The sequence below is a fragment of the Nerophis lumbriciformis genome, linkage group LG36 (assembly GCF_033978685.3).
Source record: "Nerophis lumbriciformis linkage group LG36, RoL_Nlum_v2.1, whole genome shotgun sequence".
Classification (NCBI taxonomy): domain Eukaryota; kingdom Metazoa; phylum Chordata; class Actinopteri; order Syngnathiformes; family Syngnathidae; genus Nerophis; species Nerophis lumbriciformis.
In genome coordinates this window covers 19,036,417-19,055,716 of record NC_084583.2, presented here as the reverse complement: position 1 = coordinate 19,055,716, position 19,300 = coordinate 19,036,417, and the positions used below count along the sequence as shown (strand labels likewise).

Genomic DNA, 19,300 nt, shown 5'->3' with positions numbered 1-19,300 from the left:
CAACACGAACATTATTGTTTTTGCACTTTTTGGCTTCATATTAAATAACTTTTGTAACCTATTTTTATGGGCTTTCCTCTTTGTGATGTTAAGTTCCTGTTATGCGCTGTTATACAGTATATGCCTTGAGCTCTTATTTTGAAGGCGCTAAGAGCGGAGGTGATGTCACGTTGCGGAGGTTTTTGAAAGAAGGTAAATAAAGTGGTCCTCGTGTAAACTGGAGCCTCCGTGTTTGTTATTTTGTAGTTTCATACAGTATAGGCGACATTTATAAACCCTCGGTTACACTTTTTTAAATAGATTCAATCTTGCACGTGGAAAGTTGAAGTGAGGGCTTTAGTTGATATAACACTCCCGTCAGGGGGTTCATTAATCCAGCACAACAGCGGCACATTTATAAGTAAAGGTAAGACCATAATAACGTTTTTTTAATTAAATGTGCTTTTTTGTGTGCAACAGTTTGTATGTGTAAAGTTAAAGTTAAGTTAACACTTAAGACCTTCAGTGTATCAGTATGTGGAATTAAATGATAGAATGGATTAATAAACAATGTACTAATATGATCCACTTCAAGAAACTCTTCAAAGTGTTTACAAAGTACAAAGAAGAAGAACCATGATAAACTTTCTGAATTTATTTCATCCATCCATTCATTCATTCTCAAAATAATCTTACTCCTCTCATCATATGGAATATGACTTGCTTCACCAATTATTATGTATTTATTTATTTTTATTGTGATTGCTTATGGAGTATATTCTGAATAAATTGAGAACAGGAAGTGAACACAAGTTTTAGCAACTGTTATGTAAAAGAAAAGGGGTAGGATTAAATAAGCTCTGCTTCTTCCTACTCCTTTTCCAACATGTGATGTATCATGTTGTACACTGCAAAAAGTCATAGCCTTTTATTAATTCCGGTAAAGAATACCTACCGGAATTAATAAAAGGCCATCGATGCTGTCATCTAGCAAAGCTGAATTTGACCAAGCAACCCCCCCGTACCAAAAAGCCCTTGATGAAAGCGGATACAATTTCACCCTCACCTATGAACCCACGCCAGGAAACCAGCCAAAAAAGAACAGAAAACGAAACGGCATCATCTGGTACAACCCCCCCATACAGCAAAAACGTCTCAACTAACATTGGACACAAATTCCTCAATCTGATTGACAAACACTTTCCCAAAGACAACACCCTAAGAAAAGTATTCAACAAGAACAACATTAAATTGAGCTACAGCTGTATGAACAATATACGACAAATTATCTCAAACCACAACAAAACAATTGCAAATGAGCCGTCGTCCCCCGGACAGAGCGACTCCAAAACCAACAAAGGCTGCAACTGTCGAAAGAAACCTGATTGCCCTCTCAACGGGGGGTGCTTACAAACATCAGTTGTCTACCAATCTAAGGTAACACGCAAGGACATTAACACATCCGACACATATGTAGGATTAACCGAGGGAGAGTTCAAAACCAGATGGAACAATCACAAGGCTTCTTTCAGGAACCAAAACCTGCGGAATACCACAGAACTCAGCAAACACATTTGGGACCTCAAAGACAATAATGTTGAATATTCAATAACATGGCAAATTCTTGCATCCAGCACACCTTACAATAGTGGTAATAAAAGATGCAACCTATGCTTGAAAGAGAAACTGTTTATTATTTACCGTCCAGACCTGTCATCCCTCAACAAGCGCAGCGAAATTGTAACAGCATGCCGCCACAGACGGAAACACCTCCTAGGTAACACATGAGCCAATCACCACGCCCCTACGCCAGCCTGTACCCACCCACTCTGTGCCCTATATAAACCATGGTATGTGAATGCTCCCATTAAAATCTCCTGATGATTGAGGGAACCCCCCCTCATGAAACAGGCCTGTAGAGATGAAATAGCCTTGTGATTTTTTTCCCACACATACATATATATATATATATATATATATATATATTTACAGCCCGGCCTCCGACCAAAAACATTTTTTATTGTCATTTTGAAGAATTGATCTGAATGTGCATGAACTATATCGTTCAAAATAGTTAGAAATGTCACATGTTAAATGTTTAAATATTAACTGTCAGTTTACTGTACTGTGCCAACTGTACTACTATATGAGTACCTATTTTCTATTGTTTCATTCAAAATAAAACAGCCATTTGGCTGTCATCTGTTTTAATTATGAGACACAATTGTGTCAAAGTCATGATTTTTTATTTCATGCTTGAAATAAGAAATGATTACTTTAAAAAAGTAGTTTTATACTTGTGAGTGTTGATGACACAGCTTTGCAACAGTTGATATTCTAGTTTCAAGCATGTTTTACTCAATATAGGTCATCAAATCTCAGCAACAAGCTGTAATATCTTACTGAGATCATTTAGGAGCAAAACACTTAAAACAAGTAAAACACTCTAACATAAAATCTGCTTAGTGAGAAGAATGATCTTATCAGACAGAAAAATAAGCAAATATCACCCTAATTTGATATATTTAGTTTTTGCAGTGTTGTATGCTTGCATGTTCGAAGTAAACTGAAACTCAACTCAAGTCATGACTAGTTAGACATATTTTATAGAAATATTTATTACTAAACACGGAGAATGTCTGCAACTTGCGGATGACGGAGCAGTTAGCGGACAATGAGGAAGCCTTTTGTGGTTTTTCTCTCTGTAATTATAGCAAATGATTGTTATTATTGGTTATAATGAATAAAGTAATTTGTAATCTCAGTAATCTGAGTTTATTTGAATTTTTAACACGTGTTAATCTTCCCTCCCCAGCTGGGTGACTGAGGAATGGCAGAACTGCAGTAAGACGTGTGGAAAGACCGGCATGCAAGTCCGCTTGGTCAGCTGCGTCCAGCCGTCAGACGACAACACCACCAGAACTATTCATAATAAATACTGCAACGACGACCGTCCGGAGACCCGCAGACCCTGCAACCGAGACCCCTGTCCAACCCAGTGGCGGGTCGGACCATGGTCACAGGTACCGAACACCTCGAATACGGACAGTCGTCAGTACGAGTGGCTCGTTTATATTTTGTGTTCATGTTTACTCCTAAAGCAGATTTTAGAAAAAGGCTCTGCTTACCTTGTTTTATGTTTGGCCACTCGTGAGTCTGTCCAGAAGAATGTAAGAGGTGTCCAATTCTCAGCGTGTCGCCCGGACGAGCCCCCAAATTGTTGCGTTTTGGACCAGTTGTTCCCCCCAGGGAATTCAAGTCACAAGTCGCTCCCAAGCTCTTTACGACACTTAAAACTGAGTTGAAAAACCACCAGAGACAGAATAGGTCTTTTGTAATATATTGGCAAAGCTTTGCAGATATACATTTGAGACCAGTCCAGCATAGAACATTCTATCGCGCCGCCAAAATGGTCTGTCAATGTTCCCGCAGACAAGCGAGCTAAACCCCCTATCGACCCTAGCTTCCCTGGCCTGCTGACATCAACTCCAAAACTGGACAGATCAGCTTTCAGGAAAAGAGCGCGGATGAGGGTATGTCTACAGAATATATTAATTGATGAAAATTGGGCTGCCTGCACTCTCAAAGTGCATGTTGTTGCCAAATGTATTTCATATGCTGTAAACCTAGTTCATAGTTGTTAGTTTCCTTTAATGCCAAACAAACACATACTAATCGTTGGTTAGAAGGCGATCGCCGAATTCGTCCTCGCTTTCTCCCGTGTCGCTGGCTGTCGTGTCGTTTTCGTCGGTTTCGCTTGCATACGGTTCAAACCGATATGGCTCAATAGCTTCAGTTTCTTCTTCAATTTCGTTTTCGCTACCTGCCTCCACACTACAACCATCCGTTTCAATACATGCGTAATCTGTAGAATCGCTTAAGCCGCTGAAATCCGAGTCTGAATCCGAGCTAATGTCGCTATAGCTTGCTGTTCTATCCGCCATGTTTGTTTGTGTTGGCATCACTGTGTGACGTCACAGGAAAATGGACGGGTGTATATAACGATGGTTAAAATCAGGCACTTTGAAGCTTTTTTTTAGGGATATTGCGTTATGGGTAAAATTTTGAAAAAAACTTCGAAAAATATAATAAGCCACTGGGAACTGATTTTTAATGGTTTTAACCATTCTGAAATTGTGATAATGTTCCCCTTTAATAGCGTCGCGATGGTAACACAAAATGGTCCCAATTTAAAGTACCGCCATTGGTGCGAATCGCCCCTTTCCGACGGTATAACATATGTGGGGGTTCGTTGGCCGGTTCGTCCCGTATTAAGTTTAAGAGAAACGTACGGAACACGGAAGAAGGAGAATAAAGTTAGAAGTATGTGCAATAACATACCTGCCAACTACTCCGGTTTTCCCGTAATTAGTACGGTTTTCATCAACCTATTCCGGGTTACGGTTGCAGTGATAAAAAATACGGTTTTTCATTAATTTAAAAAAAAAAAGGGTGAAAACTACGCGAATTGCACCTTGTGCAGACAAGATTTTTCGATCGGACACGGAGGAATTAGCGATGTAAAAGACCACGTTGGGACAAAAAAACACAAGTCTAATGCCGTTGCTAGCGATACAAGTGGAAAACTTTCAACGTTTTTCGTCGCCCAAACAGATTCTTTGGATGTGATAAATGCCGAAGTTTTATTTACGGAGGCAATAATTGAGCATGGACTTCCAATCGCACTGGCTGATCACATGGGACAGTTAAATGTTTGTAATGCAACCTTTAAAAATCATTACACGGTGATCGCGGTCCCAAAAATAAACTTTTCTTGCATGATAATGTCCAGAAAAATTCGCTTTATATTACTATAGAGTCCTTTTAACGAATGAGTTTGATGGTTTATCACAAACCTTAAATGAAAGAAGTCCTTTGTTCTCCTGCACCATGCATGCACTTTGGCCTTGCTTCGTGTTTGGTGCGCAATCCTGTCGGCTGTATTTCACAGCACGACATACTGTTAAAAGTGTTTATACTATTTATGCTTTCAAGTCCAAGTTGAAGAAATCTTGTTAAATGTTGACAGCATAACTACCAAAATACAGAAGTATGTCCTTAATATTTTTGCAGTGCTATTTCTGTTGAAAAGTTCAAATGATTACATTAGAGATGTGATGTGCCACTTTTCAAGTGTCTGATGGCTTAAATTCATTTTCATTAATTTTTCATATTTTGAATTCTTTTGAAAGGCTTACAAAAAAACGACATTTGAATTGTAATTCCATGCTATTGACAGGACTATTAATTTTAATGAAGTTAGCTTACCATGTTTACAGTATGATAATTGTGATAGAAATGTGAATTTTAGGCACAGAATATTGTTTACAATTGAACAAGGCAGTAGATTATACAAGCTTGGACAGAAAGTTAATAATGACACCAATTTTTTTTTTTAATGGAATTGTTTAGTACTGTTTTACCATTTGTTTACTGTAAAAAGTGTTTATACTGTTTATACTTTCAATCAACAAATTGAAGTCTTGTGAAAGGTTGACAGGATAACTGGCATTAACTGTCAAAATAATTTCAAACTATTGAAGTTAGCTTACAGAATAAACATGCCAATCAACCCATATGATTTTTGCTGTAATATTTTTGTTTTGAAAAGTCACTGTGACTGATAGAAAAGTGATGGTTTTAGCAACATTTTAACCTGTCTGAATGCTAATAATCATTTTGCGTCGGGGGGCGAAGCCCTGAACCCTCCACCAGGACTTTGTCCTGGACCTACCGGGGCCTGCGGCCCTTGGACCCTGGCTACTAGGTTTTTCTGATTTCAAAAGTTGGCAGGTATGCATTAATAATATGGGCTGCTTGCAGCATGTGAATGGGCGCTGGCATTGCAGCAGGCCCATAATTAATGATTCCTACTTTGCGGTAATCCATTTATTGTGTCTGGAAGCAATTAACCGCAATAAACCTTGAAGTAAAAATGACTGACGAATATCCTCCGTTTGGCCCCGCAGTGCTCCGTGACCTGTGGCAACGGGACTCAGCAGAGGCAGGCCGTGTGCCACACCCGAGACAACACCATCGGCCTGTGTCTGGACAGCAAGCCCGACACCATCAGAATGTGTCGGCTGGATCCATGCTCCAGTGAGTGGCGGGGGAACCTCCGACCTTTCATTGATTGATTGATTGAAGCTTTTATTTGTAGATTGCACAGTTCAGTACATATTCCGTACAATTGACCACTAAATGGTAACACCCCAATAAGTTTTTCATCTTGTTTAAGTCGGGGTCCACTTAAATTGATTCATGGTACAGATATATACTATCATCATAATACAGTCATCACACAAGATAATCATCAGAGTATATACATTGAATTATTTACATTATTTACAATCCGAGGTGTGGAGGTTTGGTTGATATCAACACTTCAGTCATCAACAATTGCATCATCAGAGAAATGGACATTGAAACAGTGTGGGTCTGACTTGGTAGGATATGTACGAGTAGTGGACATAGAGATAGAGATCAGAGAGTATAAGAATAAGAATCTACATTTAATTATTTTTATTTGATTATTTACAATCCGGAGAGGTAGGATGTGGAAGGAAGTTTGTTAGTTTAGGGTTGAAGTTGCCTGGAGGTGTTCTGTTTGAAGGAGGATAGAGATGCCCTTTCTTTTACACCTGTTGGGAGTGCATTCCACATTGATGTGGCATAGAAAGAGAATGAGTTAAGTCCTTTGTTAGATGGGAATCTGGGTTTAACGTGGTTAGTGGAGCTCCCCCTGGTGTTGTGGTTATGGCGGTCATTTAGTTAAGGAAGTAGTTTGCATACTTGCCAACCTTGAGACCTCCGATTTCGGGAGGTGGGGGGTGGGGGGTGGGGGCGGGGGCGTGGTCGGGGGTGTGGCGGGGGCGTGGTTGGGGCGTGTTTAAGATATATATGTATATATATATATATATATATAAGAAATACTTGACTTTCAGTGAATTCTAGCTATATATATATATATATATATATATATATATATATATATATATATATATATATATATATATATATATATATATAAAATAGATACTTGAATTTCAATGTTCATTTACAAACTACAACTCACAAACACTTTAGAGTTAGGCTCCACCATCAGAAAGTGTACTTAAACTTATAAAGATCACATGGATATTATTCAGTGAGTTGATTCACCAAAACTAACCTGTTATACAGGAGGAAAAAGCACACAGGACGTTTCAATTGTTCACAGACTGGTCGCGCTCATCAGAATGACAAGACACTTCCGGTCTGCAGGTGATAGCATTCAATTGGGAAGAAACGCCCTACTGCCCCCTACTGACCAATGTGAATACTGATAAATGTGTAATGACAGCTCCAAAAACGAATTCAAACCACAAAATAAAATAAATAAATCAACACAAAAATGTGACACATTATGGGTGGGTCACATATGCATGTACAGTAGATGGCAGTATTGTCCTGTTTAAAAGTGTCACAACATTGCTGTTTACGGCAGACGAACTGCTTTACGGTAGACACTGTTGTTGTGTGTTGTCAACACTTCACTCAGGTCCGCCTGAATTTCGGGAGTTTTTCGGGAGAAAATTTGTCCCGGGAGGTTTTCAGGAGAGGCGCTGAATTTCGGGAGTCTCCCGGAAAATCCGGGAGGGTTGGCAAGTATGAGTTTGACATGTACTTCGGTATCAGGGAGGTGTAGCGGATTTTATAGACCAGGCTCAGTGCAAGTTGTTTTACTCCGTCCTCCACCCTGAGCCAGCCCACTTTGGAGAAGTGGGTAGGAGTGAGGTGTGATCTGGGGTGGAGGTCTATAAGTAATCTGACTAGCTTGTTCTGGGATGTTTGGAGTCTAGATTTGAGGGTTTTGGAGGTGCTAGGGCAGTGGTTCTTAAATGGGGGTACGCGTACCCCTGGGGGTACTTGAAGGTATGCCAAGGGGTACTTGATTTTTTTTAAATATGCTAAAAATAGCAACAATTCAAAAATCCTTTATAAATATATTTATTGAATAATACTTCAACAAAATATGAATGTAAGTTCATAAACTGAACATCAAATCAAGTAGGCTATTCCAGTCATTACAATGCAACAATGCAATATTCAGTGTTGACAGCTAGATTTTTTGTGGACATGTTCCATAAATATTGATGTTAAAGATTTCATTTTTTGTGAAGAAATGTTTGGAATTAAGTTCATGAATCCAGATGGACTCCAAAACTGGACAGATCAGCTTTCAGAGGGCACTTTAAGTTGAGGATTACTTCTATGTGTAGAAATCTTTATTTATAATTGAACCACTTGTTTATTTTTCAAAAAGTTTTTAGTTATTTTTATATCTTTTTTTCCAATAGTTCAAGAAAGACCACTACAAATTAGCAATATTTTGCACTGTTATTGTCACCACAGGGACTGTGGCGTGGTTTGTTCTCCCGAGGTGCAAAAGATTTGGACCATACATGGCGTGAAGGGGAGTACATGATTTATTTAAACACTATAACTACAAAAAAAAAGGATCAAACAAAAGGCGCGCACAGGGGCGGAAGTACAAAACTTGACTATAAACACAAAACTTGCACAAAGGCAGAAACTATGAACAATTAAACAAAACTTGCAAACTATGGCATGAATAAAGAAAACTTACTTGGACGAGAAACCGGCATGAAAAAAGAGCAGCAAGGGTCTTAAGGGTGTGTGGAGAGTGTACAGAAGCATAAATGCGGGATGTCGCCAGAAAGACAAACTGAAAACAATGAACTTAAATACTACAGACATGATTAACGAAAACAGGTGCGTGACTCAAAACGTGAAACAGGTGCGTGACGTGACAGGTGAAAACGAATGGGTTGCTATGGTGACAAACAAGAGTGCACAATGAGTCCAAACGTGAAACAGGTGAAACTAATGGAAGCCAGAAACTAAAGAGTCCAATAACTAAACAAAACAAAACATGACTAATACAAAACATCATACTTGCCAACCCTCCCGAATTTTCCGGGAGACTCCCGAAATGCAGCGCCTCTCCCGAAAACCTCCCGGGACAAATATTCTCCCGAAAATCTCCCGATTTTCAGCCGGAGCTGGAAGCCACGCCCCCTCCAGCTCCATGCGGACCTGAGTGAGGACAGCCTTTTTTCATGACGGGAGGACAACAGGGTGACAAGGACTAAATCATCCAGACTAGAGATAAATTGCATTATTATGTTTATCTTACCTAAAAATAAATATATTTATTAAATAAAAAATAAAAAAAATAAATACATGTTTACTATATTTTGCTAAAAACATCAAAATTTATTTTATCTTTATTTGTATTTTTTCCTGACTCCTTATTACATCCAGCCATAGAATTATACATTAAAATAAACATATTTAAAATAATTGATTTTAAATGATCATAATAATTCATTTAAAATGACCATATTTAATTAATAAAATAATTGCTTGTTTATCAACAACTTTAGCATTTTATTCATTACATTTTGAAACTCTCAGAAGCCAAGTTATGTTATATTCCTTAATATTTATTTATGCAAGTTTGAAGTATCAATTATCTAAACACAGTTTTGTTTGCATATTTTCAGGATGTAGACATCTATATATCTATATATAAATATATATATATATGTATGAAATACTTGACTTGGTGAATTCTAGCTGTCAATATACCCCTCCCCTCTTAACCACGCCCCCAACCACGCCCCGCCCCACCCCCGACCACGCCCCCAACCCCCCACCTCCCGAAATCGGAGGTCTCAAGGTTGGAAAGTATGCAAAACATGGTCACACAGACATGACAGTTATACAATTTAATAAATCAGAAACTGATGACATAGTGCTGTATTTTACTTCTTTATCTCTTTTTTTTCAACCAAAAATGCTTTGCTCTGATTAGGGGGTACTTGAATTAAAAAAATGTTCAAAGGGGTTACATCACTGAAAAAAGGTTGAGAACCACTGCCCTAGGGTACCAGGAGGTGCATGCGTAATGGAAAAAGGGTTGAACGAGAGTTCCCGCTAGAATCCTCATGGTGCTTTTCTTGACCAGAGAGGAGATTCTGTAGAGAAATTTCATTCGTTGGTTGACCTTTTTGATTACCTTGGTTGCCATTTTATCACAGGAAAGATTAGCCTCTAGAATGGAACCTAGGTAGGTGACCTCAACTTTCCTGGTGATCATACTTGCCAACCTTGAGACCTCCGATTTCGGGAGGTGGGGGGGAGGCGGGTGGGGGTGGGCGTGGTCGGGGTGGGACGGGGGCGTGGTTGGGGGCGTGGCTAAAAGGGGAGGAGTATATTTACAGCTAGAATTCACCAAGTCAAGTATTTCATAGATTATATATATATATATATACATATATATATATATATATATATATATATATATATATATATATATATATATATATATATATATATATATATATATATATATATATATATATATATATATGTCTTAATAAGGTTATCCAAAAAATAGTGCTCGATACCGTAGTAGAGCGCAATATATGTATGTGTGGGAAAAAAATCACAAGACTACTTCATCTCTACAGGCCTGTTTCATGAGGGGTTCCCTCAATCATCAGGAGATTTTAATGGAAGCATTCACATACCATGGTTTATATAGGGCACAGAGTGGGTAGGTACAGGCTGGCGTAGGGGCGTGGTGATTGGCTCATGTGTTACCTAGGAGGTGTTTCCGTCTGTGGCGGCATGCTGATACAATTTCGCTGCGCTTGTTGAGGGATGACAGGTCTGGACGGTATATAATAAACAGTTTCTCTTTCAAGCATAGGTTGCATCTTTTATTACCACTATTGCATCCAGCACACCTTACAATAGTGGAAACACCTCCTAGGTAACACATGAGCCAATCACCACGCCCCTACGCCAGCCTGTACCTACCCACTCTGTGCCCTATATAAACCATGGTATGTGAATGCTTCCATTAAAATCTCCTGATGATTGAGGGAACCCCTCATGAAACAGGCCTGTAGAGATGAAGTAGTCTTGTGATTTATTTCCCCACACATACATATATATATATATATATATATATATATATATATATATATATATATATATATATATATATATATATATATGTATTTTATTATATATGTATATATATTTATTTTATTTTATTATATATATATATATATATATATATATATATATATATATATATATATATATATATATATATATATATATATATATATATATATATATATATATATATAAATAAAATAAATACTTGAATTTCAGTGTTCATTTATTTACACATATACACACACCTAACACTCATCTACTCATTGTTGAGTTAAGGGTTGAATTGTCCATCCTTGTTCTATTCTCTGTCACTATTTTTCGAACCATGCTGAACACCCTCTCTGATGATGCATTGCTGTGTGGCACGCACAAAAAGTGCTTTCATCAAATGCACTAGATGGCAGTATTGTCCTGTTTAAGAGTGTCACAACATTGCTGTTTACGGCAGACAAACTGAACTGCTTTACGGTATACAAAAACGTGACTGCTCTTGTTGTGTGTTGTTGCCGCGCTGGGAGGACGTTAATGAAACTGCCTAACAATAAACCCACATCCATCATTCTACAGTTATAACGTTATTGGGCAGGTATGCTATTTATGTTGTGGGTTAGCGGACTCAGGTCCTCATGGACCTGAGTCCGCCCGAATTTCGGGAGATTTTCGGGAGAAAATTTGTCCCGGGAGGTTTTCGGGAGAGGCGCTGAATTTCGGGAGTCTCCCGGAAAATTCGGGAGGGTTGGCAAGTATGATGTTTTGTATTAGTCATGTTTTGTTTTGTTTAGTTATTGGACTCTTTAGTTTCTGGCTTCCATTAGTTTCACCTGTTTTGGACTCATTGTGCACTCTTGTTTTGTCACCATAGCAACCCATTCGTTTTCACCTGTCACGTCACGCACCTGTTTCACGTTTTGAGTCACGCACCTGTTTTCGTTAATCATGTCTGTAGTATTTAAGTTCATTGTTTTCAGTTTGTCTTTCTGGCGACATCCCGCATTTATGCTTCTGCACACTCTCCAGGGTTGGCAAGTATGCTGGTGATAACAATGTCACTCATTTTTATAGTGAAGTCCTTGACTTTCTTTGTTCTAGACTGGGATTTGTAAGGCTAACTTCACCCTTTTTTTCCCCGTTGCAGAGGGCTCATCGGACTTCAACAAGAACGGCAACATCCTGATCCAGTGGCTGTCCCGCCCCAGCTCCAACTACCACAAGAGCTCCTCACGTAAAACCTCCCTCTATAGTTCCCAGCCCGGCCTCCACGGCGGCAGCCGCAACCGCATGTCTGTTTTCTGCTGGGCCCTGCCCCTCTCTGTCCTCCTGTCTCAGCAGGGCCGCCCCAGGCTGGCCCCCTGAACCCTACGCCCCGTGCCTGTGCCCGCATCCAAGAGCGAGCGGCAAAGCTTTTGCTTCTCTTTTTGGGGAGGAGGGTAGGGGGTGACGATGTTCTCTCTCTCTCTCTCTCTCTCTATCTCTCTCTCTCTCACTCACCATGTCTGAGACTAGGCTCTGACTAGGGGAGGTCTCTGGCTCCTGTGTGTGCTAGCTGGTTCTCTCTTGCTCTGTCTCTCTTGCTATCTCTCTCTCCTGTGTGGAGCATTGTCGTTGTAACCCGCTGGCCAGTGGAAAACTCTTTGAAGATCAACAAAAAAAAAACAACAAAAAAAAATTGATACGGGAAGTGGCGCAGCGAAGGGGTTTTGACGGGGGGGGGGGCACCTCAGAGAGCGTGCCGGAGCCCTCCTCCGCCTGGCATTTGGCGACCGTGTTTTGCGCGATGCTACGTGTTGTCATGGGTTACCACTTCGGCGATGCAGTCGTGCTCGTTCCTTTTTATGGCGCACTGTCATTGTGAGAAGACACAGGTGTGAACATTAACAGAAAAGGTATACAAATACATCTATATATATATATATATACCGTATTTTCCGCACCATAAGGCGCCCTGGGTTATAAGCCGCGCCTTCAATGAACGGCATATTTCAAAACTTTGTCCACCTATAAGCCGCCCCGTGTTATAAGCCGCATCTAACTGCACTAAAGGAATGTCAAAAAAACAGTCAGATAGGTCAGTCAAACTTTAATAATATATTAAAAACCAGCGTGATGTGGGCGCGCATGGAGTCGTATATCAACATGGACGGAGCTGCGTGAAAAAAGCCACCCGGCCTCTTCGCGTAAACTTACCTTAACCACTCGCTCATCTTTTCTTCATCCATCCATCCCTTCGAGTTAGCTTTTATGATGACGCCGGCTGGAAAGGTCTCTTTTGGCAAGGTCTTCCTTTTGAATATCACCATGGGTGGAAGTTTCTGGCCATTAGCATGGCAAGCTAGAACCACAGTGAAGGATGACTTCTCATTCCCTGTGGTGCGAATATTCACCGTACGTGCTCCCGTTGTATCCACAGTGCGGTTCACAGGAATATCAAAAGTCAGTGGAACCTCGTCCATGTTGATAATGTTCTCTGGCCGGATCTTTTTTTCAGCTATCTTGTTTTTACAATATGCACGGAAAGTAGCCAGCTTTTCTTGAAAGTCTTTAGGCAGTTGCTGTGAAATAGTAGTCCGTGTGCGGATGGAGAGATTGCGTCTTTTCATGAACCGGAAACCTGTCGCTTAGTAGGAGCCATTTTGTGGTCTTTACAGATGTAAACACACAAAGGAAATGAAACGTAATATCCGCGCGCTTCTTCTTCTTCTACGCGGGCGGGTGGTTGCTTACAGTAGAAGAAGAAGCACTTCCTCTTCTACGGGGAAAAAAGATGGCGGCTGTTTACCGTAGTTGCGAGACCGAAACTTTATGAAAATGAATCTTAATATTAATCCATATATAAAGCGCACCGGGTTATAAGCCGCACTGTCAGCTTTTGAGTAAATTTGTGGTTTTTAGGTGCGGCTAATAGTGCGGAAAATACGGTATATATATATATATATATACACATATATATATATATATAAAAAGAAGTTTTAAAAATATATACATATACGAAAGCTTTATTGTGAATGTGATCTTGTCACAATGAGGACATCTTTGCTAAAGTGCTCATCTCACATCCTGGTTCCATTTGGGGATGAGAATGGCGTCTCATTCCACGTTCCATTCTCAGAATTTACGGGAACTCAGCACAGGGACAGGAAGTGACATGCATTTTTTTTTTTTTTTTTTTTTTTGGGGGGGGGACTGTGAGGTGAATAGCCTTGAAGCAAAGCCTGATTTGAAGAAGAGAAAAAAAAAATCAACAGGGTAGTTTGACCACTTGTTGGTTGCTTCCCATGTCACCTCATCATCAGCCATCCTCTCTTTGACTGTTATACTAAAGTTCAATAAATGCAGCTTATTTGTGCTTGCAGACTTTAAACAAATAAATATATTTGTATTCATATAAATATATATACCTATAAGTCAAAAATCTCTATGAATAACAATAATATGAATAATGTTTTACCATGACTAAGCAGCTTAAACCTTTGGACTGCTATTGATCGCTCAGATCCCGACTGTTATGTGTATTATTTTTTTATATTGATTTTACATGAAGACGGAGTATTATTTCATAAAGGTAAGGAGTTTTTGAGGGGGAAGGGGAAGTTAGACCTATATTATGCAGGACTTGGTCAGTTAGTTGCCTCTCCATTTGGCTTTTTTTTCCCCCACGCTTTTTCTTTAAGGCTCACGTTTGCCATTCACATTTGCATTCTTGGCGGACTATGTGTGTGTGTGTGTGTGTGTGTGTGTGTGCGAACGGGTGTTTGTCTTGTGAGTATCCAAACCGTGTGTCTGCATTTGGGCTTCTCACACTGCGATCAGCTACAGAAATACCTCATAAACTTCTTTGTTGAGAGTGTCCCAGCTGTATCATGTTTTTTTCCTTCCTTTTTTGGGATGAACATTACCCACATGAACAATGCCTTATCTTGGATTGAATGTAACGGCATTTATCTGTGAAAGAGATGGCTTTACTCATTCAAAGTTTCACTTGGAATAGAGGCAGCTTCAAAACCAACTTTAAACTCACACCCGCCAACCGTCAAACCTACCAAGGAGATGTCGGACCAATGTCTGACTACAGGGAAGGGTTTACAAAGGGCCTAGGGTATTGACACATGCTACATCTAGAAAAAAAAAAAAATACACACTCAACACTTCAGACTTGTCATTGTATTGTGATCACATATTTCTGTTGTGACTATGTAGCCAGCTATCCAAGGTTTCCTCCTGCTGGAGTCGGACTATAAGAGACCAAGCCAGATCTAGCAGTGCGATACTGTATATAACATTGGTGTTGACTGTATTTAAAAATGTTCATGACTGTTATCTTCTATAATATTCTATACTATGGGTAACTGTTTCGTGGCTTCACTGGCCTGCTGCGTGGGGCTGGCTAACGTTTGGTTAACGTTGAAGAAACATTCAGATGGACTATGTGCACTGCGTCTATATGCACTTTGATTTATCAGGGAAATTTTATTAATGTTTTGTAAATGTTTCATATGACACTTAAACGTGCCATTCCAGTTTTTACATCATCACGGAAGTCATGGATTTCATTTGGACAGCAACTATCATTTATGCGTTAGTTTCATTTGATTTCAAATTATGTTCAATCAATACCCAGATTGGTTGATTTGCAGTATTGAAGTGTTTTACCAAAGTGACTGTGAACTTGTAACTTTCGATACAGTTGAATTATTTTTCTTAAGAAAAGAATATATCTATATATTGAGCAAGGGGCGGCGTGCATCTCATTGTTTTAAGTTCCTGTCATTCTCAAACAGCAAAGTTGTATCAATAAAAATGTTTTGAAAAGTGTCCGCTTTTTCTCACCGGGAGTTTTTCATACGGATGTCCCATTTTCGAAAGGTCAAAGTCAAAAAGTGAAGAAAAAAAAAAAGGTCAAACAAAAAATTAGACTGGCAACATTTCTATTTCAAATTTTCTAGACTTTCTCTGGATTTCTCTTCTTCACGTTTTTGGGTGTTCCTCTTTTTTCCTCCCCGCATCCTCTGCTGCTGGCCTGGCTTTACACCTGTTCTCTGCACGGTGTGGAACTACACACTTATGCATACACTGGCAATATAGTTTCAGCTCTTTGTTTGTTTGTTTTTTTTCTTTCACAGGCCACCGTTGTCATGGAGACCGCTCGGTGTTCTGTCGTATGGAGGTGTTGACGCGCTACTGCTCTCTACCAGACTTTCAGCGTCTGTGCTGCAAGACCTGCGGCAATGTCACAGTCACAGAGTCTCGAGCCAACTTCACAACCACCCCCATCACTTCCACGCGACGCAGCGTCACAGGGCGTCCGCCCACCAGCCTCAGTCATTTGTTCACTGCTACCCAGCCTTCTAAAGCTGTAATCACTGCCACTCCAGATGTTACCACCATGACTCATACTCCCACATTCATTCTTACAAGCCATCAGTCCACCTTGACCTCACTGGGTGCCACAGAAATAATCGCCACCCACACAAAAGGAGCTACCATATCACCTGTTATCCCAACCACATCAGTTGCTACAAACGTTCCCAGAACTACTGCGAAAACCCTTCCTTTGCCTGCCCCAGGAACAGACCAGAGTTTACATCCAATGCCACAGAGCACTACAGGTTATCCAACTACCACTTTCTTTCCCACAAAGTTCACTCCAACCAACAGTACGAGCATTAACAGTACCAAAACCCCACTACACACCAAGCCCCACAAAAATGTTGTACCAAAGAAAAGTACCCCAAAAGTAAGTTCACCCAAAAAATATCCACACAAAAAGGAGAATGTGCCAAAGTCCAATCTCCAAAAGAACACTACCCCAAAAAAGAGTACATCAACCAGCAAAAAGACAGCCAACTTGCCTCCTAAAAAGACTACACCAGTCAAAACGACAACCAAAAAGACTACACCAGTCAGAAAAACGCCCAAAAAGATTACACCAGGCAAAATAACTCCTAAAAAAACTACACCAGTCAAAACAACACCCAAAAAGGCTACACCAGTCAAAACAACTCCCAAAAAGACAACACCAGTCAATATGACTCCTAAAAAGACTATGCCAGTCAAAACAACACCCAAAAAGGCTACACCAGTCAAAACAACTCCCAAAAAGACTACACCAGTCAATATGACTCCTAAAAAGACTATGCCAGACAAAACAACACCCAAAAAGACTACACCAGTCAAAACAACTCTCAAAAAGACTACACCAGACAAAACAACTCCCAAAAAGACTACACCAGTCAAAACAACTCTCAAAAAGACTACACCAGTCAAAACAACTCTCAAAAAGACTACACCAGACAAAACAACTCCCAAAAAGACGATGCCAGGCAAAACAACGCCTAAAAAGACTACACCTGTCAAAACAACTCCCCAAAAATTGAAACCGACCGAGACAACTCCTGAAAATAATGAACCTGATAACACAACGACCAAAAAGCCTATGCCAGCTCACACACAACCCAAAAAGATAGTCAACGCCTCCCCAAAGAAGTCTCCCCCGGTTAAGAAGCCTACTGAGAAAAAAAGCAAACCCACTCCTAAAAATAAGACTGCTTTAAAGTCATTACCCCCAAAAAATGCAAAAGTTTCAAAGCAAACCCAAACAAAAACAAGCCTGAAAAAGACCTCAAAAATCGCACAAAGAGTTAGCGTAACCGTTCAGGCTAAACGTAATGAAAGTCGAATCCCAGTGGGACAAACGACAACAGCTTCATATCACATTACATGGACGACTCCAATCACAAGCACGGAGCTCCCATCCTCTAGTCCTTCGACCACGAGTGTCTATAGTACTACCACAAGCCTGCCTTTACCTTGCTCAACAATCAACACCACGGACATCACTCAAAAGTCAGCAAGTACAGATGAAGCTCTTTTGTGGCAAGAAGACAACGCTCGCTTGGGAACCACAACCTCAAGCGATCTTCGAGACGTCAGTGAAAACCCATCATACACAGATGTCCCAATGAGCAGCAGCGGGGAAGTCACTGTCAGCCGTGAAGCTATTCTGAGTGGCGACGGCATCACTGTGTCTTACAACGTTGCGGATGCGGCAAGCGACACCACGGTGCTGGATGGCGGCTTCACTGTGATGATACCAACCATCCACAACGAAGATGTGACAGATCTGACTTCCTTGCCCTGGCTGGACCTTTCCGAGTACATTCCTGTGACCACCCCTGTGACGCCTACAACCTCCGACCCTGCTTCCTCTCTCGCCCACACGACTGAAAAACCTACCGCCGGGACTCCCGTGTTCTCTACGGTGAGCCCTCAGCAAGGGGTAAAAGACAACAATGACATCGACGCTCTGTACCACAGGATCACCAGCGTGGACGCTGACATTTCTCAGAACAACCTGATCCCAAAGCGACGCGTCAACCTGAGGGAAAAGACGAGGAATAAACGTATTCAGGAGCTTCTGGAGGAGAAGCGGAACCTTCTCCTTAGGATGAGGAGAGGCCATGCAGAGCGATAGAGCACAACTTTCTCAGTTCTCTTATAGAGACGACCATTTTTACAGACTTCTTCAAAACTTCACTGTATTCCCTCTTATCGGGGATTCAGCAACAAACTGTCACTATTGAAACAGTCAACAAAGACCTTTGTGAAGTCGTAGCTTTGGCAACAAACGAGACAATCCAGAAACTAGCACACATATACCTAGTTCAGGGGTCGGCAACCCGCGGCTCCGGAGCCGCATGCGGCTCAGCTGCATTCTTGCCAACCCTCCCGATTTTTCCGGGAGACTTCCGGATTTCACTGCCTCTCCCAGGGCAAACATTCTCCGATTTTTCACCCGGACAACAAAATTGAGGGCGTGCCGTGATGGCACTGCATTTTGCGTCCTCTACAACCTGTCGTCGCGTCCGCTTTTTCACCTAAGAAACAGCGTCCCAGTCACATTTTGTATGCGGCGTCTGCTCACACACTAAGTGACAGCAAGGCATACTTGTTCAACAGTCATACAGATCACGCTGACGGTGGCCGTATAAACAACTATAACACTCTTACTGATACGCGCCACACTGCGAACCCACACCAAACAAGAATGACAAACACATTTCGGGAGAACATCCACACCGTAACACAACATAAACACAAGAGAACAAATACCCAGAATCCCATGCATCCCTAACTCTTCCGGGCTACATTACACACCCTGCTACCACCAAACCCCGCCCACCTCAATCTACGCACGGGGGGGTGGGGGGGTGTTGTTGATGTGTGGGGGGGCAGGGTTGTATAAAGTAGCCCGGAAGAGTTAGGGATGCATGGGATTCTGGGTATTTGT

The 19,300-nt window shown here is 40.8% G+C and overlaps 1 protein-coding gene across 2 annotated transcripts in view; it reads left to right on the top strand.

The window, feature by feature from the left end:
- LOC133577040 (A disintegrin and metalloproteinase with thrombospondin motifs 2-like) overlaps positions 1 to 18,710 on the top strand; it is a 550,759-nt gene extending 532,049 nt beyond the window's left edge. For both annotated transcript variants that reach the window (XM_061930552.1, XM_061930551.1), the window contains 4 exons: positions 2,795 to 3,002; positions 5,949 to 6,078; positions 12,152 to 12,238; positions 16,134 to 18,710. In XM_061930552.1, the coding sequence (XP_061786536.1) occupies positions 2,795 to 3,002; positions 5,949 to 6,078; positions 12,152 to 12,238; positions 16,134 to 18,484 (2,776 nt within the window). In that variant the 3' untranslated portion in view covers positions 18,485 to 18,710. The remainder of the gene's footprint in view (positions 1 to 2,794; positions 3,003 to 5,948; positions 6,079 to 12,151; positions 12,239 to 16,133) is intronic.
- The last annotated feature ends 590 nt before the right edge of the window (positions 18,711 to 19,300 follow it).